This window comes from Aptenodytes forsteri, unplaced genomic scaffold, assembly GCF_000699145.1.
Source record: "Aptenodytes forsteri isolate BGI_AS27 unplaced genomic scaffold, ASM69914v1 Scaffold109, whole genome shotgun sequence".
NCBI classification, from domain to species: domain Eukaryota; kingdom Metazoa; phylum Chordata; class Aves; order Sphenisciformes; family Spheniscidae; genus Aptenodytes; species Aptenodytes forsteri.
The window spans coordinates 2,276,184-2,300,870 of NW_008794431.1; the positions used below are offsets into that span (position 1 = coordinate 2,276,184).

Genomic DNA, 24,687 nt, shown 5'->3' on the forward strand with positions numbered 1-24,687 from the left:
GGTGATCAGTAAAAGCACACAATACATCATCTCAGGGGCACTTCAGATTATCACCTGTAGGAGTTGGCTGGCAAAAATTAAATATGATCAATGTTACACAGAAGAAATAAATAAAATACAGTAAATTGCTGTAGTGAAGCTAGATTAATTTGCTGATATCAGCTCAAGGTGCTCTTTGCACTCCTTACTTGTGACTCTGATGGAAAGATCTTCAAATGTATCGGTGCTAGAGGAGCGGTGCCCCAGGTCAGCACGTCTCACCCGTTTCTTTCTATAACACCACGAAGGGGAAATGGAGGGTGCTGGACTTACCTGGAATCACAGGATTGTTCAGGTTGGGAGAGACCGCTGGAGGTCATGTGGTCCAACACCCCGCTCAAAGCAAGGCCAGCTATGAAGTTAGACGAAGTTCATCGGTATGTTGTCCAAGCATGTTTCGAGTATTTCCAGGGACAGGGATGCCACAACACAGCTAGGCAATCTCTTCCAGCACCTAACCGCTCCCGTTGCCAGAATAGTTCCCATCATATCCAATGGGAATTTACCTTATGACCACTGACGGCTCTAGTCCTTTTGCTGTGCACCTCTGAGGAGTCCCTGCTCCACCTTCTGTTTTTGAAGGCATCAGCGAGATCCTGCATCCCCTTCCCACCCCACACCTTCTCATTTCCAGACCGGAGTAATGTGGCTCCAGCTGGATTTTGCACTGCTAACCAATACTCTTTGACACAGGTTCTGGCCTGCAGCGTAGACTCACAGTCCCCTTGTTGATGGGGGTTTTTTTCACCAGAATGTGGGACTTTACGTTACTTTTTCATGTAGTCTGTCTTTCTATTAATTTTGTGGTTTTTAAATTATATAACTTTGATGAAAAATATTGGAAGGTCTTGTATCAGACAAATCTAGATTTCACTTCTTTTAATAATTTATCCCCTACCAGAAATTACAGTATTTCAAAACTCTGTTATGTTTTCCTTTTCATAGGTATACAAGAGAATGCCGAGTAAATCTGCCATATCCCTGTCCATTTTCGTCTGATTAGTCGTCAGGAGAAAACATCCCCATCCGAGACGGCAATGACAGTTCAGCTGTAGCCCTCTAGAAGAAGGTGGACAGTGGCACGGTTCCCTCACTCATCCCACGGGAAAGAAACAGGCGTGTATCTCTGCAAGCTACTAGCAGAAAGATAGGTCGCTTAAATTGCTGACGTGAGATGTGTTTGGAGGCTCCTGTACACTGAAGTGAGCAGAGCAGACACTTTTCCTTTCTACATATTTGTGACTTATAATATGTCCCAGGTCTTGAAACGGGACTGTGCAGTTCTGATGATGAACCAGGGGAATTACGCAGCGCACTCCTCTCGACCCTAACAACTTTGGATGATTGTTTCACGTGATTCACTTGGAGGCCTTTTCTGAGCCTCATCATGAAAGAATTACAAAAAAAAAAGGCAGAAATGGATCATATGTTTAAGTGTCAAAAACATCTCTAAGCTTTTCAGAAACAGGGAAACAAGGAAATCGGTTTTGTCTATCATAGTGTCAAAATTTAGAGGAATGCACTACAACTCGATAAACTGTAAAGTGCATTAAAGTTATGACATAAATTTTGTCTAAATCCACATTGCACATTATTTTCCTTTAATAAAACTTCTTGATAATCTCAGAATACTTAACTGGCATAATGCAGTTCTCAATATGTTTGGTGTTACATCTGAAAGATTTCGTTTGTTAAAGTTTTCATGTGTTATTAAAATCACTGCTTGGATGTGGTACAGTTTCTCTTAAAGGATAATATTCAAACTAAATATACAGCTTTTTAACAGATGTTTAATTACAGCAGCTTCTCAAACTCCAAAATCATTTGTGGATCTCTTGTTGTTTCAGATGAAACTACTTACATACAAATGTGGGCTACTTTGGCCCATTATCTTTTCACTATTGTGGGGCAAGATGAACTTGGAAGCATTTTTAGCCAAAAAGAGTTGGTTCCTCATTGCCGGTTCTGAGACAAGCTGACCAAAAAATCTCTAAAACAAATGAATAACAGATAAAAAAACCTCGAATTGTTATTCTTTTTCTAAGTTCTTTAAACAAAATACCACTAATTCAAAGCGTAACCTCAGAACTCACCTCTTGCCTGCAGCCTTAACTTTTTCACTCTTTGCATTCTCCAACAAGTTGTCTAAGTTTGATTTACTCTCTTATAAATATACAAGAATGCAGTTATTTATTGTTCAACTGCTGCTTTATTAAAGAAAGCTCTTGTTCTCACACTCCTAACTATCTATGTACTGGAAAGCTTCAGCTTTGAGCGGAGGTGGAAGTCTTGATTAACAAATGTAAAACCAGCTGCTGCTAAGAAACCCCTATGGACTAAAATACAGTTTTAAGATGTTGTTAGAAATCTGAAAGTAAATTTGGTACTTTTTGCCATTATCTTAGGCTCGACGACGTCACAATACCGTCTCTTTTCCATCTTCCTAAGGCAAGTGAAGCCTGCTGTTTTTCGATCATATCGAGGTCACTCATGAAATACAAGAGGGATATGCTGAATGCTTCTCTCACCCGTGGTGAAATTCATCCCTTTGCAAGGGACAACCACACTGGATTCAGTGGGATTTCAAGAAGTGCACTGGGCTCGTGCTGCCCCTCTGCAGATTAATTTAATTTCCACAGTGATACTAGCACTGCCTTCGCTGTGAATGAACTCCCAATGCGTAATTTTACATCATCACCTTGCTTCTTGAAGCCCGTTTTCGGAATAAAAAGCTAGTAAAAGTGAAGATCAAGGAGTGGAAATTAGAGAGAGAGAAAAGATGAAAGGTTTCCAGTAACACACACTAAAGATTTTAAATAAATACTTTAATTCTATTATTGGCATTTACAGGTAGAAAGCATACAGTATGTTACAATTTTATCAAAATGTGAAAAATATGGATGTTACATAAGTAACAAATGTAAAAAAAGTATTTTTCTTACCTTCCCTGAAAGTAAGAAAACTATTCGGCATAGGAAAATATTGATATAAAAACACAGCTTAGGTAAAAAAAAAAAAATTTGAAGTTTTTACAAAGTACGATAGGTTCATCAGCGGTTCATCAGCTCTGCATGAAGACGTAAGGACTTTGTGAGGTTCTACTTTACCTAAAACTTTAGGGAATTTGGGACGAACAGTAAGCTACATTAATGAATCTACAAGTAGTTTTCCCTCATATCCGCTCCAAAATGCTAGAGTGCAGTAATTTTCTATACAATAAATAATTCTTCAAAGTTTCCATCATAGAAAATCATATAATGCAGAAAATGCCACTCCATGGTCACAAAGGCTAGGCAGTGCTTTAATAATAATTATGATAATACTTATTATAGTGCTTTATAATGTCTAAGCACTTCAGACGAGTTAACTAATTAGTCCTCACAACACCCCTGTGAGGTAGGCGAGTAAGTGTTATTCCTACCTTTCCATAGTACGGATGGGAAAATGAACTCTGGGGAGAAGCACGGAATGCAGCAGCAGCACAGCCGAGATGAGAGGCCAAGAGATGCGGAAATCGAGGGGTTTTTCGCTTGCTCCCGTTGATCGCGCTGCTGCGAGCCAGGCTACCTGGCTGGGCTGGGCTGGGCTGACAAACGCCAATCGCTCCCCTCCCACTGGAAGCACTGAGGGGGGCTGGCAGGGACCGGGGTTAAGCATCCCAAAATATTTCATAGAGATTCAGAAGCTCTCACACAACTTTGTCAAAAAAACAAACCAAACCAAACCAAAAGATTGGGGGGAAAAAAAAAAAAAGGGAAAAAACCCCCAAACAAACAAGCTGAAAAGAAAAAAAACTCCTAAAGTGCTGACTGGCTTGAGCTGCTTCTAGCACCTCTTGTATGGAATAAGACTTACAGCACTGTTGCCAGCAATTATTCAAGCTGATTTTATCACATCCATCACGTGAGCAACTGCAGGTTATGGTAACTACGTTTTCTGAGACGCCTTACTACTGTAATTCCTTCATTCACCATCCTTCTTCCATCCACTTCTTAAGGAAAATTAAATCCTCAATACTCTTGCATCGTAAAACATGTTAGTAGCTGGAGACAATATGCACATCCTTCACAATTAAAAAAAAAAATTAGTTCATTTTCAGAACAAAGCATTATTAATTTAAGAATCACAAACCAAACAATGGTAAATAGGAAACCCTTTTCAAAGGCTGCATGCCGAATATCCTGTTTTCAAATACAATGCATGCAGGAGAAATAAATTCATCCAAGCATAATTAAATTAAAAGTGTTTTAAGTCTCTTTCAGCAGCATAATGGTTATTATTTTTAAAGTCTCCTCCAACCAAACTGGCCTGGGGTTCAAATGCTGACCTTTGCTTTTCTACAACCATATAATGGTTTGACCGGTCCCCGTGGCTTTGCACTGCGGCAGTACCAGGAGATAAAGCCTATACATACTGTTCTGCTTCCCCATCCTTGGAAACAGGCTTCGTTGTACCACCTTTGCTGTCTTCACTTGCTGCTGCTGCTGCTGCTGCTGCTGCTGCTTTTTCAGGAAGTGATGCCAAATCTTTGAAAACATCCACATAATGCCCAAAGCCCGGGCCCCAGTTCAAGAGGTTGTCCCAGTTGAAGCTTCCCGCTTGCTGCCCCAGCTTCATGGGCAGGGAGCTCTCCCCGGCGCTGGCGGCGGTCGCCTGCGCCCCCACCGGCCCCCCCTCGCCTCGGCGGCCAGGGTACCTCCGGGGCTTCAGCCTGGCGCCGTAGTTGTCCTCGTCATCCGCATCGGACTCATTGACCTGGGATAACTTGGGCATCCTGGAGGTGTACGCTATGGGCTTATCCCTGTCGTATTCCATCTCCGAGCAGGTGAAGGACTCGTGGGAGTCACTGTCGGAGGAGGACTCGGGCGCGGGAATACCATCGGCCGGGTTCCTCGTCCGGGACAGAGGCCTTCTGCAGTCCTCCTCGGAAGAGGACCGGCCATGGTCTGCACTGCAGATGCTGGGGTTTCTGGGGCGAGGGGTGTTCAGTCTCTCCACCTCTTCGATGGACAGTCCCACCGGAGGAGCAGTCTCCAGAGGGATCTGCCCGATGGGCTGCTTCAGGCGGCTTCCCGGTCGGGAACCGTGGCTCGCCATGGTCTGTGGACTCTTACTTCTCCTCCCCAGGCGAGTGGCATAGTTAAAAATGCCAGGCTGGCAGACATCGTTGTGCATCTCCAGTGGGCTCCCTTCCCTTATGGCGAGGTGCAGCTCCCTCGCCGGACTGTGCCTGTAGAAAGTCGACGATTTGGAGAAGGGTGCGGGGCTGTGCCGAGACAGAGGGTTGGGAGTAGGGCATGCCGAGTGGCTTAAAGACGTTGTCCTCAGGCCCTGCCCATAGGCGGGCTGGTAGGTCAAGCTGCTGGCTCCCAGGGGCATGGGGGACTGCCGCGCGAAGCCCAGCGGGCTGTGCCTCTGGATGGAGAACTTGGGCGTGTGGCTCCGAAACTGCTTGTAGTGCTGAATGATGTCGGCGTCTGAGGGGGCGATGCTACTGGCGTTGTCGATGTCGTAGTGCTCGATCTCGGGCTCGGGGGAAGCCAGCGGGGCGCTGGGGATCGTCTCCGTGGCGTGTGGGATGTCGGTTTCATCATAGATGAGATACGGGTTTTCTCTTTCGATGATGTCGGGTTTTGGGTTCCCTTCAGGCTGCTTCCTGACGGTCATGTCATCGCCATAGGGTGGGATGTTGTCAGGGTCATCAAAAGCCACGTTCTCGCTCCCTTTTTTCTTCTTCTCCTTCGTTTTCTTCTCCTCTTTCGGGGCTTTCGACTTCTTTCCTCGGCACTGGTTGCAGAGGATGAGGCTGAGGACCAGCAGCGCCAGGACCGTCGCGCAGCTGCCCACGATAGCTGGCACGGCCCAGAGGGGCAGGGACAGCTCGGCGGGGTGCGGGGACGGGAGGCAGATGTGGCCACCATTGATCCCCGCTCTACACTCATGGCCAGGGGCGCACGAGACCCCCAGGCACGCCACCACCGACTCGCACGTCCGTCCTGCGTACGCCTCGGGGCAGCTGCAGGTGAAGCCGGCGTGCGCCCCGGGCTCGCAGCTGCCCCCGTTCTGGCAGGGGCTGGAGGCACAGGCGCCCGGCGGGACGCACTGGTAGGCATACCACTGGTTGATGCACATCAGCTCGCCCCAGCAGGGACTGCTGGCGCAGACGTTGGGGCCGCGGCAGCCGATCTTCACCGAGGGGTCTGTTTTGGAGAGAGTGGCGAGGCTGTGCTTGCCAGCGAAGGGAAGGCTCTCCCCGCCGTACTTGACGTAGGAAATGCAGCCATCGAAGCCTAGGAGGAAAAGCAACAGTCACGTCGGGACCTGAAGACTGAGTATGCACTGTCAACAGAGGCCGCAGACACTCTGGGCATCAGTATCGCACTAAAGGGGAAACCTTTTGATCAGCAGATGACAAGATCTGCGGCGTGCCTCTTGCCCCCTGCAACGAAAGGGGAAACACAAACACAGAAGCAACAAAATGGAAAACCCAATGCCACAATGGAGGCGACGGCCTTAATTTGTGACGCGATTTGAAGCAGCGTGTGGGGTAAATCACGCTGTTAGTTACACACATGAAGCCTCCACATTTTCACGAGTGGATCTTACGTGTACTGAGCTTACGATTGCTCCCCCACATTTTTACCTTGCGTTGTGATTATGTACAAATATCGGTGATATTAACCACAACGGTGTAACAGTTAAGTAACCACTTATTTCGCTAGAAGGATGGCCCATTCACAGATGTTTCAGTATCTGACAATCTGCGCTGAATCATTTAGGCTCAGGTGTAAGGAACGTTTTGTTGCTTCTGTTAAATATTTCTCTTACATTGTAATGACTATTTCGTTCATAAACTTTTGATAATTTTGGGGGGTTCATATTAGAGAGGAACTGAAATCTATTTTTAAGCAGAACAAGATTAAGTAAGGGCTGGTCCTGCCTGGAGCTTCTGACATAACTTCTATACATGCACCTTTTAAAACTAATGATTTTCACATCTAAGCTGTGCATAGAAGTGGAGATTAAAGATAAGAAAGTAGTTAAGTAATTTCTCTGAAGATATATGCATGGCATTTATATAAATGATACCAAGATATCTTCATTCTTTTAAGTCTGCCAAATAAGAAGTCAGAAACAGACCATGGTTTTTAACTTCAACATTAAGATTTCAAAGCAACGAAAATATTCTTAGGTGAGTAAATAAAATGTACCAAAACCTGCAATTAAGATGCTGAAATTAACCTATCGTGTTTTCTAGAAGGCCTGTAAGACATTTCGCGCTCCCATTGCTTTCATTAAATCTGAAAAAAAACCAGGCAATTGTGAGCAGAAGCCTAAATATAATTTGCAGTGTTGATCTGGCTTTTAAGAATTCTACAGGCGGCACAGGAGAAGGAACTACTGTCCAATTAGGAAGTATCTACCCTCAAGCTTGGAGGCTGGGAATAAAGTTCAAATCGAGGAAAAAACATAATATAAAATGAAATGAAAAAATGCATTTTGGGTAAAAAGGGGTTGCTCAGACATAGACTTAACTCTGCTGCTCACTGACCAGATTAGATCTGAGGTTTGCAATGCAAATGGATACTTTTGTGATTGTAGCGTGCTTATCTTACAGATAGACTCATCGAAGGAAGTCTGAAGGTTATATTCTCAGATCTTTATTATAATGTAGTTTCCCCTTGAAGCAAAATTATTTTGCCAAAATACTAAGCAACGAGCAAATGGATGGATTTTGCAGAAACGTTGTATTTTCTAAAAGTATGTTGTTAAACTGACTCAATTTTCAATTTATAGACCCATTTCACTAAAGCTAAATGAAAGGCTCCATTGTTCAGTAAATAAGCCAAGAATTCAGATGGTTACCATAGGGAAACATCTATTCTAATAGTATTTAATGTCTTTAAAATGAATTTGAACAAATACTCCTCCTAACGACTTCATTCAATGTACTTAAATGTTTTTGTTTCCTAATTTTCCCATATTTCTAAAACTTATCATCCACACAGAGAAACCTGCGCGCAGCTGGCTTGGCTGTGCTAGCAGAACACATTAGCTTCCATTCCCCTTTGCTTGTGTGCTTTCCAGTTTCCCCTGTTCTGACCTGAAGTTGCCTATCGTGCTGCAGCTAAGCCTCCTGTCTTACTGTCTCCTAAAATCAGGGCGATGCTTTTACGTCTCTGAATCTTGAGTGGCCTCTTCCCAAACTTCCCACAGCTGGGTTGTAGCGCTGCCCTGTCAGTGGCGACGCCGAGTTTCGGTGCTGCGAGAGCCCAGGGAGACGGGATTATCCCCGGCCTTTGTGCGGTGGTTGTATGTGAGGTCGCAGGAAAATCCAGCCTTTTGCCAGCCTAATAATTCTCTGTGTTCCCAGGACTTAATCCTTTCTGCAAGGGTTTTTGGATGGTGCAACCTTATGCTGACCTCTACTCGGAGCTGTGACAAAATGGTACGCAGAGACGTGTTTGGAAGTTATGCTCTCAGTGTCCACATGCGCGGTTGCTGTAAGAAACATGTTTATTTCTCCTTAACTTCTGATGGATTGTCCTTGGGATGCTGTGTGTGGTGCCAGATTTACAGGAGGATATTATTCAAGACCAAATTTATCAGCTATTATCAATAAAAATAATCAACAAGGAGAAGGAAAGTGCCACTACTCAGTTCTGAAGCATCGCGATCGGGTGAAAGAATAAACAGGAACAAATTTTCCAGGCATTAGTAGTGTCAGAGAAAGGTTCATTTCAGCAAACATATTGCTGGAATGGAAGAACAGCCACTATGAACGGTAACTTTGTGAATAATTGTGGAAATCTCTGTAAAAATGGGTAGCACAGAGATAAATGTTACGAATATTTACTCTATCATGAAATAGCGAATATACTCAAGTTGTATGAGGCGATATTACAGATTTATAATCTTCAAAGTATGTTGTTTTAAACTTTGAACACCCTCTGACGTCAGAAATGAAATACGAGTGGGTTTCAACATCAAATACGTTTCACTGAGAGATGCAAGTCATGTGGTGTAAAGGGACATGAAAGAGCCTTCTAAGTTTTGCAAGCATGCTATCTCTCTGTTATTTCCATTCTTAGAGAGATGTGTTTTCTTTCAGCACTACTTGTATTTTCATTTTCTCCTGTTTTTACATTCCCAAATAAAGAGGAAATTGAGGATTTAGGTTCAGGTGGGAGCCCAAGCAAAATGGACGATTACCTTGCCGCACGCTTGGTGGTCCCTTGCAGCAGTGATGTGATAAACAGCAATCGGGATTTTGCCAGGTCTACCCGGGTTTGAAAATGTTATTGGATATACCAGCTTCACAGCCCTGGAATTGTCACCCGTGTATGTTTTTGTCTGCCTTTAACAGTACTGCAGATATTTTTGACTCTCGGAGTTCATGCAGAGTTTTATACCTCTCCCTTGTAAATCCCTGGTATGTTGTACACAATGTAATCCAATATTAAAATAAAATAAAATCATATGAACAAGACATTTTGGATTGTGCATTCCTAATGGAAGCCAGACATTCCTAATTTGTCTGCCACAGCATCAGGCAGTAGTGAGATTTTTAGCGTCCTCCATTTTCTTTGTTCCAGCTTTCCTAAAAGCCTCTGACTTTTCCATGCATACGCTGCTCATAAAACATGCATGGAAAAATGGTAAGGTAAGCATAGCATTCATATGATTTCATACCGCATTTCATACAAATTCACAATACACAAATGTGAAGTGTGAATTTGCTCCACTCAAAGATCCTTTATCTGGTCACAATTCTCAAAGTCAGGAAGATTTTTCAATATAAAAACTCTGTGAAACCTACGCCTGCATTGTCTGGAGTATCTCACAGTTTGTAGCTAAAAATCACTTCCATCTTTACTTATCACTGGGGGAATGATATCAAATATATGTTATCTACTTCTTTTGCCAGGGTCTAAGACAGTTGCTTTAACTCTTAAGGGAGATTGATTTACTTCTTAACAGCTAGATTTCGGTCAGAGGGTGGTTCCTTATTGTCCTTGGTTTCTGTTGCTCAGAAATAAATCCTATTCTTCATTTGACAGCAGGATAAAGCAGGAGGAAGTTGGAGTTTCAGAAAATATTTTAATCATATTAAAAACAGGCTAAATCCTGCAGTACTTACCAAACCCCTACAGAGACAAAGTTCTCATTTAGCATTTTTGCCCAAGTAAAAGATTTGCCTTGCTTTTCCAGATTCTGACCCAGGTGAAGAATAGATCCTTTCTTCTCCATTAGCATAACAAAATTATAACAACTGATTTCCAGACAAGCAAGCAAACCCACCCCCCGCCTCCAAAAACCCTGCAGATGGAGTGCCTGCTTTGGAAACAACAACGCTGCAACGTGTATTGAAGGAACAAAGTCTGCAATCCTTACTCATTAAATTTGCAGTTTTCCTGGCAAAGTATGGAAGTGTATTAGTTACCAATAAAGAATTACAGTACATTCTGCAACCTTTAAGCAAATAGAGACCCTCTGTCTGCTGAAATCTGCTTATGTGTGCTATATTAAAAAAAAAAAAAAAAAAAAGAAAAAGAACGTTTAGTCCACCAAAGTCTTGTGTGGCGTGGAGAATGTCTCGGCTATGAGTCTTGTCGACCGACAGGACAGTAGCAGACCCGTTCTTCTCAATGAGGACCGAATGCCACTGACCATCCGCAGCGTACACTTCTGGGATGTTTCTTTCCACTTTCCCAGCAATGCCAGCATCGGATACGTAATGCACTTTCCCACCTTTTATCTGATCAGAAACCAGTAAAATGCGTGATTTTAAAATGATACGCACATAACCACTCCTATACACACATCGCCAATGTTCTGCCTGTTCAGTACAGCTACAGTAACACGTGGCTTCGGTTGCAATAGGAAGCCTGGGTGTATTTTTCCCCCAATAACTGTTTTGTACTAAAAATGCATTAATTATTTAGTACTAAAAATTTGGCCGCAATTAAATACATCATTGCATCTGTAGAAAACTTAGAGCTGCCATCCTCTCATTCCCCGGCTAATCTCATAAGAGAAAAACCTACCGAGAGGCCAGCAATAGGGCATGCGCATGAGAAAACATTTTAACCAATAAAAGAATAATTCTTCCTCCTTCTTCAATGCAAGTGTGGAAAATGCTTTGCAGAGTAAACAGATGCTGTCCTTGCCCCAAAAACTTGTATCTAGTTTTCATTACGATACAGTAGGAATATATACGGCATGGCAGGACTTGAACAAGATTCCCATTTCCTATCTGGTTTTGCTGCTAATTTGCATTTTGCAGAAAAATAGTTGCATTTTGGAAACCTTTCTGAAGAGTTGCAAAGTGTATTATTTTGTGTGAATTTTCAAATGGTGCTTACTTGAGCAAACTGCTTTTAAACTTGTCAGCTGTTAGGGACAAAAGGTACTATTAAATTCCATGAAAAATTTTTTGGCTTTTCCTCTAGGAATGACGCCTCACAATTCTACTGGGATACAGGATTTCAAACCTCTTATTAGCTCAATATTAAATGATCTCAAAATGAAATCACTGCAAATTCTGCGTTTAAGATAAGGAGTTTAAAAATAAAACCAACATCCAAACCTGCCAGCTTCTCGAATACTGCACAGGAGTCGGGTACCTCAGCTGACCTCCTAAGGGCGTACAGGCTTGTGTACAGCTCATATAGGGTGGCTCTGCAACTTGTTGCAAGTTTCCTTCCATACTCTGCACGTTTGGTCATACATGTTAAATAAGACGACTGTTTTCCCTCCCGTGTTCCTCGCTGCAGCTCGGTCGGTCTGTGATACGTAACACGAGCGTGCAGAACGTGCACACGCATAGTCCAGGAAAGGTCGAAGCCCCAGGTTTGCTGAAACCTCTTTAAGCCTCGCATGCTTTGTTCCAGGAAAAATAACATTCACCTGGGAAGAACTGTGAGGTGACACACCGGCTACAAGAATGCCGCTCTCGTTTCCAGAAACTTTTAAATGCTCTGGATTTACTTCTGTAGTGATGCAAGCTGAGGACTTTGTTCATACAGATCAGCTTTAATATGGCTTTAAGACCACGCTCATGTCTTGGCAGCAGCCTGAACTAAATGTATCTAGCACGTATTCCATCTGGATCAAGAAATACAATGGTTAATATGTGCATGCACTTCATCTGTAAATGCAAAAATTTGGACTATTTGAAAACGTATTGTTTGAGGGACCCTTTGATAAAGCTGCCCCTCAGAGAGAGGATGCTTTTGTTACCGGCAAACACAGGTGGCATACATCTAAACTATCACACAGCACAAAGAAAATCCCACACTTGGAAATGCAGTCACACAGACTATTGTAACATATTAAACAACATTTGCCACAATCAAAAGTATTTATAAAAAGATTAACTGGGCAGAATATATACATGTACTTCTGTCTGTAACCTGTAACTGGTTTGTTAGTCTTATTTTGTCTTTTATGCTCCATGAAGTTACTAGCTTGTATTTTGGTCTTTATGTAAGCAAAAAGAAATATACCATATCAGACAATATCCTCTAAGCTTACGGGCAGACTAAGCACAGAATCGTAACTTCTAATTCCACATTAGAGAAGAATTATAGAATTATTTACCTGTCAGCAACTAGATATTTTCCATACTGATTTATGACTCTCTAGCTCTATTTCTGTTTCTTTAAAATTGCATGTGACTAATGCTAACAGACGCATAAATAATGTACTAGTGGCATTTGGAAAATAAAATTTCCAGAGACGAGACCAGTCCATGACTCCTTCAACCAGGAAAAAATAAGGAATGTTGGTCTCGGTTCCTTGAAGCACAACATACTTCTAAATTTGAAACAAATGCTGATGCTGACAATATTGAGTAACACCCATTTCTGGGTTTTATTTAAACAGCAGAGCAACTGACAAGTAGAATATAATGAAAAGAATGAACCACTAAAGCAAACAGATTCCTAACTACAAGGATGATTCAACTTTACTAATATTCTGAGTCTCCTTTACTGAACAAATTGCTTCTTATTTGTCTTAAATCTGAGCACTAGCCTTTACAGATTTATGGCCCACTGGATGACACATCATTTAAATGAGTTATGTTCTGATTTTTTCCTGCAACTCAATATGTGCATAGAATCACAGAATGGTTTGCGTGGGAAGGGACCTTTCAAGATATCTAGTCGTCCCCCCCACCGCCATAGACAGGGACATCTTTCACTAGATCAGGTTGCTCCAAGCCCCGTCCAACCTGATTTTGAACACTTCCAATGATGGGGCATTCACAACTTCTCCGGGCAACCTGTTCCAGTGTCTCACCACCCTAACATATGCATATGTTACCTTACATAAGTAACTTGTAATCCATATTCTCTACCCGTACAATTCATAGATCTTAGAGCTACAGTTATGCTAATTTAATCTGATTTCAGAGGAGATTTTCAGCTAAAACAAAGCAGGCAATTTCACCTTTAACCTGCCGTATTTATCCCATTACTTCTAACTGAATTAGTTGCAACGCGTATTATTTGTAGGAAAATAAGCTGTGACAAAGAGCTTTACTAATAAGGAATTCCCTCCTCTCTTCCTTTTTGTGTGTTTTTGGGGGGCATTTTCCATCTGAATTTGACCATTGTTTAATTTAATCTGCCAGTTTTTGTATCTTTCATGGATTAAGGATCCCTTCAGATGATAAAGACCTCTCTTGGGTTCTTTGGGGGGAGTTTACATCCATCATTTAGTGAACCAGCTGCTCGCAATCTCAGTGGGTCTGATTTATTACCATTTCTCTAATTTTACCCCAATCCCATCTACACCAAAACCAGTTAGCTACAAGAGGAAAAATGTGGAGGCATGGAAGTAGCCACAGGACTTGTAGCTTTTCCCTAGCACAGTTTAATATTAAAAAACACATGGCAGATTTTCTCTGAATGCTTACACTTTGGATAACAAGCACGTTAAAAGACCCAAAAATCAAGTTATAAAATTGTCTGTTTTGAAGACTGACAAGAGAGTTGTAAACAGAAGTCCCTAAAGCTCATCTCTGCACTGGGAGCGGACCGAGATGCCAGGGAGACCTACGCGTGGGGTTGGCTTCACCGACGTCTTGGGCCACCACCGAGGGAAGTGCTTGTCACGATACCTACTCCAGGTACGAGCAGTGGCGCAGAAGCCATACTGTACTAACTGCAGTTAAATTACTACAGTTTTATTAACTAGCATAATCTGGGAACTTTTTGGCAATAATCGGCACAGTGATGTTACCTCTCCTTCCTCAAACTGCTGCATCTGTTACTAGGCAAACCTCCACTCTTTGCCCTTGCACAGCTGCGTCTGGGACTTGACGCCCTCTGCTTGCTTGTATAACTTCACCAACATTAACAATAATAAGAGTGTTTGCATAAACACACCACTAGTGCTTTCAGCCAGGAAAGGCAACTTTCTTTTTCTTTTTTTTAATAACGCCTGTAGAGCTGACTTAGCAAATTCTACTAGGGAGAAAAAGGTAGTATTTGTTTTTTTCTCTCCAGAACTCAAAATAATGAGATCTTATCTGCTAATATGACTGAGGCAGAAACTTCCTATCAAATGATGTGGTAAAACCATATGCCAGGGAAGTGATGCAGACTTGCTTCTTAAAGGCAGCCGGTGTGTCAGGAAAGCTCGGTACCTCTGACCAGGCAGGTGGAGAATATCCACGGGGCTGAAGCTTAGAAAGTGTGAATTTCTGTATGAGTTTCTTTAAAAGTCAGGGAAAAATCTTGGAAAGCCTTACAGCAGTCAAGGAAACTTGGAGCTTACACCAACCCAATAAAGGGGCTTGCCAACATCACTGCTGTACTCATTTAGAGTTATGAGTAAGTGGACTGAGTCATAGCCAGGAACTGAACCATCGCTTTCTCTTGAGAAAGGTAACTTCTGCAGCAATAAACTCTTTGGGAAAAAAACCAAAACTGTGTGGCATTTGAAGCATTAATTCAGCTATGTATCTCAAAATAATTTGATATTGACACTGGTCTATGGGTAACCTCATGAATTCAAGTTATCCCTCACTTCCTAGTTTGATAAGCATGAGCCACGCTAGTAGGAATTAAAGAAAACTTTTTGGCAATTGTTTGCTAGCTTAAGGAGGGTCTGGGTTTGAGGCCTGAAAAATCAGAAGATAAAAGGCCAATAATGAAATGATTTGTTCTGTAGAGTGTAACTTAATGATGATAACAAATATGGCAATGAGTACTGTTCCTGTGGCCTTAAAACAGTCACTATTTGGAGTCTAGACAAAACTGATTAGATACAAAACTATCAAGATCTTCTGATACCTTGGCAAATAGCAAGGGAATTGTTGAGAAGATGAACGATACTGGAGCAGTGCCTAGCCTCAGTTAAAGACCTAATATTTTATAAAGGAAACAGCAAGAGTAATGGAAAAATGTGATTTTGATCACCATGCACGAGGCAGTCCAATCAAATCAAACTCAGCATTAGCTGTAATCTTACCTTCACGGTAGTGAAGTTGCTGCTTTCCTGGACGTGAACTAAAACGCCGTTCTCGCTTCTTGTCCTGAACTTCACTTCCAAGCGGTCCGCATTTGGGGGTCCCGGGCCGGCGCCTCGAGTGCCGTGTCTCATCATGTATTCTCGCTTCTTGTTTGGGCTCATGTGGTAGTCAAGTCGTCCTTTGCCTTCTAGCGATAAGGCAGTGTCGGCAGTAATATCTGGGACAAGGATGGGGAAGTACTGAGTACGCAGCTCGTTACGGCTATAGCGACCATCTGCCTAATAACGACCATTTTCTTTCAGAGCAGAGATCAAGTTCAGAGCAGGTCAGGGGGGAGAGCAGGAGTGAATGGCAATTTCAGCCCCTCAATTCTTTGGCTTCAACCAGAATGTGTGTTTGAGAGTGGGAGTGTGCTAGTAATTTACTGCTGCTATCAGTCAATAGTAAATTAAAACTCGCTAGGGAACAAGTGAGGGAGTAGGGAAAAAAATTTGGCTCTCAGAACTGTAATTCCTTCCCAGGGATGTTACTGTTTCCATTACTGCAAGCAGGGTTTCATGATATATTGAACTCTAAGCTCTTCAGGGCAGAGATAATGACTTTCTATTTGTTATGGCATAAAAAAAAGAATTAAAAAAATGGCAGAGCATTGACTACCAAACGCTGTTGAAATTATGGCTAAATTCTTTTGTAAACCGGAGCAATAAAAGCATATAAATCAGCTAAACAATAACGGGACACGTAAGAAAACAAAGCCCAGTCATTATACTACAACTACAGGGAAATAAATCACTTTGCTCTCCTAGACAATCCCGTACTGATTTACAGAGCTATCCATATGCGAGTTAATAACCCCAGAGTGTAAATGGCTTGCTTTTATTTAATTTACCATATTTTCTTGCATATAATCTGACGGTCATTTGATAAAAAGGCCTACAGTTCGGAGAAGCCATAAGCACATGCACACAACGTTTATGTGAAGGGAAGGGTTTTCCCTTACCCTCTTACGTCCCCACAGCAGACAAATCCCTCCTTTGGGATAGCTTTAGTTTAGTTACTGATTATACGTTATTGGGAAGCAGTAGTTTTAGATGAGTGCAAGTTACCTGAAATGTGATATACAGACCAGAAAACATAATATATGTAACTTGTTGCTATTTTTAGCTCATGAAAGGACAATAGTCCATTGTGGACTTTTCCTTCAAAATTATTTAAGAGGCAAGCATGCTGCTTGTTTTCATTATTTTATACAATTCATTATCCCATACCCGTGAAAAGAAACTCTTAATGGCATTTGGTTAAACCACAGTTAGGTGTACATTAAAGAGAAAACCAGTAAAACCTTCTCCATACATTTTTCACAGTGCTTTCCTGTCAGTCCATCTTTGCAGTGACACTGCTGCCACGACCAGTGATCAACACAGGTGCCACCATGTTGGCAGGGGCTGGTTGTGCAAGCGCCTTCTAGTCTGGGGCATCTGAAACAAAAAGTAGATGCTGAAGAACAAGCCCAAATAAGCAGAGAAAATGTGCTGGGAAGCATCCTTCCCACCGGGAAACGCAAAAACGGAGAGGCTCTTCTCCATACACAGGTCATGTTTCTAAAGAGATCCCAATTTTCAGCATCAAACTGTAACAGTCTTATGAAAGAGAAAGGAATTCAGAGGCAGTGAGACTCCTGTTACCTGTTACGCAAGAGAAGAAGAAACTCTTTTAGGTGCTTTTTACGCTGCAGACCTCCAGAGACTTCTTATCACCATGAACAGCACAAACTTCGGGGTTGAAAGAGCTAGCAAATTTGGACGCAAGACTGACATAATTGCTACAAGTGCGACTTCAAACACTGAGATGGAAAAAACAATAGAATCAGATAGTCCATCATTTCTGAAAGACCACTCGGAGGATACGAGGGAAATTCAGCGATACTTGAGAGGCAAAGTGATAGAACAGACATTGTGGATTAAAAAGAAATAAGAGGGAGTAGAGGTTTAGTGAACCGTATGAGTACAGTCAAACCCAGGTGGAATTTATAAAGAAACCCAGTAACAGGGCTACTCTATTTCAGCCTGCAAAGCAACGTTAATAATTGGCAATAGAAATGTAATGATGTTGTGTTTTTGAAGCCTCTGTAATCTTTTGTGAACCTTTCATCCAAATTCACTTTCTTCTTATATTTTTCACACTTTACAATAAATTCTACAGTCATTTTTTTTACAAGAAATATCTGAAGGTGTCTGAATGGAATAGCGTCTGACTTTCATGACGGCTTCCTTTATTGTAAACACGGTCCATTCGATACCATATATAGCAGACGTACTGATCTAAGATTCCTTGAGCTGCCAAAGCCTGGCTGGGCTCCAGGGGACGTCCATTGACTGCAAACTCCATTATACAGCCCACAAAATCATGGCTTTCCACCTGTCCTCTCCTTTGAAGGATGGGCTCTACAGACCTGATGCCACCAACAGTAACTCGATTTGGTTGTACATCAAGAGTCCTATAAAAGAGTCAGAAAAATAATTTATCAGTATCAGACATTAAGACAGCAATGACAACACAGGAACTGTAACCATCAGCTACGGTCTGTGGCTAAAATTCCTCTTCCAAAATTCGTATTTTACATTTAGAAGGGGAGACAGAGATCAGTAGCGCTTGAACTAACAGTTATAATGGGTATGACTCTAAATTCACACTCAGTTATTGCATGTCAAAATTTCTATTCGCTTGACTGAGCAACGTGCTTGAAATCATAATGAATAAGGTTGTTTACTCAATTATCGTTTAAACTGTAGATGATATGTAAATAGCTGGAAGATGGATTCATTATTTTACAAAGTTATAACACCTTTGCTAGTGGGGAAACCACGTGTGACAGGAAATATGGTTGTGATTATTGTAAGAAATTAGCCAAAGTGGTTGGGATTAAAGTTATTGTTATCTCCAAAGAGGATCGAAAGATGTAACAGAAAGGCTTCTGAGTTAGTTATGGTAAACACAAGAAATAAGGTTTGTTCTCTCTACTGGCCAACGTTTACGAAATGAAAACTGTAAAAGATGACATCTGGAAATTACTGAAAACAATGTCAAACTAATCACTCTTAATATTTTTTTTTAAAAGAAAGCAGTAATGAGGTGATGTTATTTCTTATACCTTTATAAGAAATGAGAGGTGCAGTGTAAATAAATAAATAAATGCAAGACCCCAAATCAAAGCCCAAAACTGAACTCTGGAGTGAAATATAGGTGCTACTAGAGTAATAGCATTTTGAGTCTGAGCCTGGTTTTGGCAAGATAGATACGATTCAAAATGTAAAAGCGGAGAAGGCTTTGCTAAAGATTTGTAGCACTAAATATCGTAGAACTTCAAACTGTCGAAGAGTAGTGCTGTATATTTGAGAGCCAGTTGATTATAACAAATACATTTGTGCTTTACTGTCTAAGATTTACAAGTTGTCAGTAACTACGAGCATCTGATATTCTGATTTGTTAACTCTTTCCAGATTATGACGTGAAATCTCATAGCATTAAGCAATAAGTCTTATCCCCGTTTACACCACAGTGCAGACTACTCATGGCCACAGATTTCCCGTGTGCCACCAGAGCCTGGGGACAGAGACGGAGCCGAGAATTGGGGATTTCTGAATAAACTCCTTGTCATGAATAAGCTCCGTGCAGAAATGTAGCCTGAGTTAGCAAGTAGGAGCACATGTAGAAAATTTAATTTGCTTCTGCAAAGATGGGAGAAAATGACACTTTGGAGCCTTGCCTTTGCATGCCTCTGAAGGAGTGCAGCTGAGGTATCTATCCCTTGCTTGAGGCTGGGCTGAGAGCATGTAATCATTACTCCAAATTTCTCTGGCTTTAGAGGGTGATTTCTCTTTAATTTTACTTTTCATTTTACTCAAAACCCACCCCCCCAAATGAAGAATTATTTACCAGTCAGTAGAAACAGCAACATTGCTAACAGTGCAGTAGCCTGGCTCCTGATCCTCAGAGCAGGAATCTACCGTCAGTGAAGCTGCCTGCAAAAGCCACACACACAAAAATGATGAATATTACAAGGTTGTAGTCCCCAACCACATTAAATATTTATGATTAAATGTATTATATCAAGGACTTGGCTAGAATGGAGCACTTGTATATTACCATGTCACTCGGGATCACAGGGTGCTTCAGAGCCACTGATCAACTACATTCTGGATCAACATAGCGAATACCAAGATGTGGATACTAACAGAGAGTGAGCTAATTGACTGCTTCATACAGAGAATCAGTTAAACACAAAGTGTTCAGATTTGGGTAGGGTTTCTTTCATGTTTGTTTGCTTTACTCCTCGAAACTGCAGTTATTTTGGCTCGTATCGTATCCTACTCTTGATCTGAACAGAGCGCTGCTCCCTCCAAACACAAAGGACATTCCTTCAGGGGCTTGACCGTGACATTAAACATGTTGCTTAAACTTGATAAAAAACACGTTACAAAAGCTGGGAGTACAAACGCGGAGATTACTAGTTAAAAATAATAACCAACCACTCAATAATACTCAAAGAGTAACCAAGTGGACCTGATCAAGGTAACCCTTAGGCTGATATGTCATGAGGGATGTTTGCCCCACATTGATAATGGTGAAACCTGGTGGATACCCACAGTGGGACCAAGCTGATGTTCAGAGAAGTACCGGGCATCACCAGCACTCAGAGCAGTCTTCCTCTTTATTATTATCTCCAAGCCATGGAGCCCCAGACAACGAGGTTGCCTCATTACCCACCTCAGTCATTTACATTAAAGCGAATCGTGGCACTTGTATTTGTAATCTCTAAAAGTCTAACCAAAGCTTTCACTAAAATCATGAAATAATTCCAGCTGATTTAAAAAGGAGTTTTTATTTTATTCCTTATTTAGCAAAGAATTGTCCCGACAGCGATTTATTAATAGCAGATGCGTTGCAAAAAACCCCCTGAAGGTTAGTTATTCCTTAAAACAAATTTTCAGAAAAATAAACATAATCTCCAAATTGTACATATCAGCTTCTCACGTTTCAACTAGATGTGTGGTACAGTTCTACGGCAAATTTAAATCAAACGTCACTTTTAAAAATGCCTTGGTTTATATTTTGATTTAGATTACTCTACAGGAGCTGAGCAAACAGCAATAGCTATCAGTATGTCGTTACTCTGCAATGACTTTTCTTCCTGCCTGCAACTAAGTTCACTAACAACGTCCTGTTGAAATCCCCATGGATTGTCCATGTTATTTCCAAATACACACTGTGACCAGCATTGTATTGACCAAATGAATTCATAGCTCTTAGCCCTAAATCATGCCCTACAGTACGCCTAAATTGTTCAATTTGCTATTTTTAATGCAAGCTTATCTTGAATTTCTTTCCATACATAATGAGCAAACTGCTTCTCCCGAGAAACGTCAGTCTGCAGTTCCAAAGCAGATTATATGCCCTGTATAAATGCAACAATTCATAGAAAGAATAATAAGCTGGCTGGTCTGTATGCCATCACACGCATACATATTTTCCTTCTGAATATCAGCAACAAAAAATGAAATGAGTTTTTTGTTCTTAGCTCAATCAGTGTAATCTCCCTAACTTACATCGCTATGTGCTGTGAAAGCCAAGCTACAACCCCAGCTGAAGGGCTAGATATTTGAGAATATATTTTACTTGGACCAGAGTTCATACAATTTATTTTCTAATGTTAGTCAAATGTTCCTGCTTGTTACTTAAGCATTACTCTACGGTTACCTTGCCGCATTATGAGACTTTCTATCCTGTCACTCTGCAATAGCTCAGGACTGACAACTTAATGATTTTACCAGTTTCCGATAAAATCCCACTGTGCTGTAGGAAATGACAGATTTGGAATCCTGAAGGGGGACTATTTTATACACTTTGGGACACCTGGGAGACATTTTTCCTGCAGCAGAAATATCTAAGATAAAGGCGATTCTTTTCACATAACTGTGTTTGTAAACAGCTGACGTTTCTGAGAAGGTTTAAACATAAAAAAAAAATAATCACACAAAGATACAGGTTGTGTTAAATGTTTCCTTTCAGCCTGAAGCTGAAATTTCATAACTGAAATTTTCTGTAAATAGTCCTTTTTATGTTATCTCTTCTTCTATAGTCTAGCCCTCTGGCATACCTACAAGTAAAACATCTTTCTGCTCTATTTTTTTCTTAAGTGTATTTCATTTATTTGTTGCAGTTTTTAATGTGTGCTCCTATACTTAGCCATTTAAATCTCATTGATTGAAATACCATGCTAATTTAGTTGCTAAAATGGAATCTGGTGCCTTTCAAGATGTAGGTGCGCCTTTGGGCTTCACCATTTGGAAGCTGCGGTGCAAATTATTAAGTATCTGATATTAAGGCACGTTAAAACAAAGTCATTATTCAACATCACAATTATCCTTCATCTTATTTGGACGTATAACTCCTCCAAACACACACAAATTGGATTTGCAAATCCAGCTGAAGACTAAACCATCCCCCCTTCAATAAATGGAGAAATCAGGTCTTGCACTGTGCAACTGAAATGCAGTTTCAGGCTCAAGGCTCTCTAAGAGAGAAGAAAAAAGTGCCATTTAGGACGGTCAGGAGACAACCCTGGTCCTACAAAGAACGCCAGACCACAAGGTAATACATCCCTTTGCTGCTCTCGGGACATTTGTGCCTATGGACGTCTCACCCCAGACCTGAAGCTCTTCAGCAGGGCGCTCCAAACAGAGCAGCTTAAAAACCTAAAAGGGCTGTATCTCAGCAGCACTGCCTTCTGCGGCAGTTTGCGATGGGAAATCTCTACAAGGACTCAGGGGGAGCCACACCGAGTAGAACAGTTTATTCTTTTATTCCCTACATCACTTCTGGCTTGAAATATATAAAACAAAATGTGGAGTCCCAACCATATATTATTCCTATATGACTTTAATTTCAAACATGGGAAGAATATGAGATTCCACGTATGCTGGCCATTTCTGCCTGAGAAGGGAGCTGTTGGGCAATAGTTACTGATTATGGATGGCAAATAGATTTGGTTTCATTTCTAACTCAAACACTGTGGAGTCAAAAAGCTTGGCTTGAACTCAAAGAGCATTTGGTTTATGTTCTGCTTTGGAAATATTATTAAAAAATGAGAGAAGAGAAATAGAAAACATTTACTGGAAAAAAAACGAAGGCAGGAGAGGGGTCAGAGTACCAGGCATATGGCAATCAGTTGTCCCAGCCCAGTTTTTGGCAGAATTCCTCCCCTCAGATGCTTTCTGGGGGACAAAAAGAAAAGTAACTCCCCTCCTTCCCCCCAAAAAAACCTTCTCAGTGTAGCACCTTTGAAATTTTTACATGTATGCTACAGAGGAAAAACAGGCTTCCAGTCTTATGAGATTGGTAATATCTCTGAACTAGCTCAAGGAGGTCGTGGATGCCTGGAATTTTGTCTGCTTCTATTTTCCAAACGTTGAGAAAAATTGTTTTGAGGCTTTTTGTAGTTACTATGGTTAATTAGCCTTCCCTGATAATCATCCCTGTAATCTGCATCAGTTAATTAGCCTCATGTGTAGTAATTTATTTCATTAATTATTCCTGGTTCTCATTTTTCACATTTAGAGTACAGGGCGTTGCACATGTTTTTTTAATTTCTCTTTATCATCATCATACTAAACAAAGCATTATAGGTCTTTGAGTCAGCTGGAGTAAGACAGAAACGAGGGAGGTTTTTTCCAAAGTTGGAGGTTCTGCTAGCAAACGCAACGTTACTAATTTTACGTTCCTCTGAGTTCATGTGGAAGCCCAAGTGACTTGGCTGAACTTGTCTTAAATTCTCATTTTAACATTTCTTACCATTCCAGCCCTCCGGGCAATAACTGTGTGAAATTGTCCATCAGACACCTTCTTAGTTGTGGTAAGCTTGTATGTGCCACTGCCGAGATTGTAGGAGAATCTCAGCCTCTCTTCCGCTATTTCCAGGGCCAGAAATTCTGCCCGCTCTCCGGTTTGGTTATCGTAGTTATACAACATTAAGGCATTACTTTTTATAGTGGCAAACTTTATATAGATGTAATTATTGTTTGGATCCATACTGGGAAACTCCATATACGACAACTCTTCAAATCCGTAACTGTTCAGTTCACAATGATTGCCAAAAACACCTGCAAAATGAAAAGTAAAATCTGCTATCAGATAGTTTTTTTTCCTCGCTGAGCGTTCTCCCCGAAACAAAGTACTGATGTGCTCTAGGTATGGCTATGATACACTGGCTCTTTAAGAAACCTCTAATGCGTGATTAAAAATATGCAACTTGAACAGAAGAATCCTATTACCCACAGGCGGGTGTTGACGTATATATATTTAAACTTAAAAATTGAGTTACAAATGACAGTTACACCTATTGAAAAACGAAGTACATTGCATTGAGCTCTGTGGTTTCTTTAGGGGGAAAAAAGCGAGTTTGACAGCTATGTCAAATATGGTTGTTAATTATCATCAGGAATTTGTTAATCCAGTTATGGAAATAAATTTGCAACTTGAGCTTATTTTTCTCTTTACAGCTGTTATCTGAAATCCTTCTCAGTTGGTGGTTCATTTTTTATACTTATGATATAAGCATATGTGTGATTAAAACATTATGCCTTCTCGTGTTTTATTGATCTGAATATTTTCGTGCATTCTACACATTTCTTTTCAGATCTCTGTCACATAGTTTCCCTTGATTTTTTTTACTGCAGTGACAATGAGAAAAAACTTACCTAATTTATGAATATTAGTTACATTTACAATGGGCTATGACCATATAGGAAATTAATAAACTCTGAGGAAACGTAAAACAAAGGAAATAAAACAGAATAAAGAAGTTATTCCACATGTGAGTAGAAAACCGTATTCAGAGGTAGTTACAAATGTGTATTGAGAACCATACTTTTGTGTGAGGGTTTTCAGCAGCCTTAAAACATTGTAGATTTCTCAGGTTTATCTGTTTTTTGATTAATCTGTTGCATTTACTTTTATGCTTTTCTATATGAACGTGCTGGTTTTGGCTGGGATAGAGTTAATTTTCTTCATAGACACTAGTACGGGGCTGTGTTTTGGACTGGTGCTGGAAACAGTGTTGATAACACAGGGATGTTTTCGTTACTGCTGAGCAGTGCTGACACGGA

General features: G+C 41.1%; 1 protein-coding gene across 1 annotated transcript in view; it reads right to left on the bottom strand.

The window, feature by feature from the left end:
• Positions 1-4,377: 4,377 nt before the first annotated feature.
• Positions 4,378-24,687, bottom strand: part of FAT4 (FAT atypical cadherin 4) — a gene marked incomplete at its 5' end in the record, with an annotated part of 155,217 nt that continues 134,907 nt past the window's right edge. The window contains 7 exons of the mRNA XM_009289508.2: positions 4,378-6,329; positions 10,531-10,798; positions 15,523-15,740; positions 16,877-17,001; positions 17,841-18,020; positions 19,460-19,545; positions 23,375-23,682. Coding sequence (XP_009287783.1) covers positions 4,444-6,329; positions 10,531-10,798; positions 15,523-15,740; positions 16,877-17,001; positions 17,841-18,020; positions 19,460-19,545; positions 23,375-23,682 — 3,071 coding nt within the window. The remainder of the gene's footprint in view (positions 6,330-10,530; positions 10,799-15,522; positions 15,741-16,876; positions 17,002-17,840; positions 18,021-19,459; positions 19,546-23,374; positions 23,683-24,687) is intronic.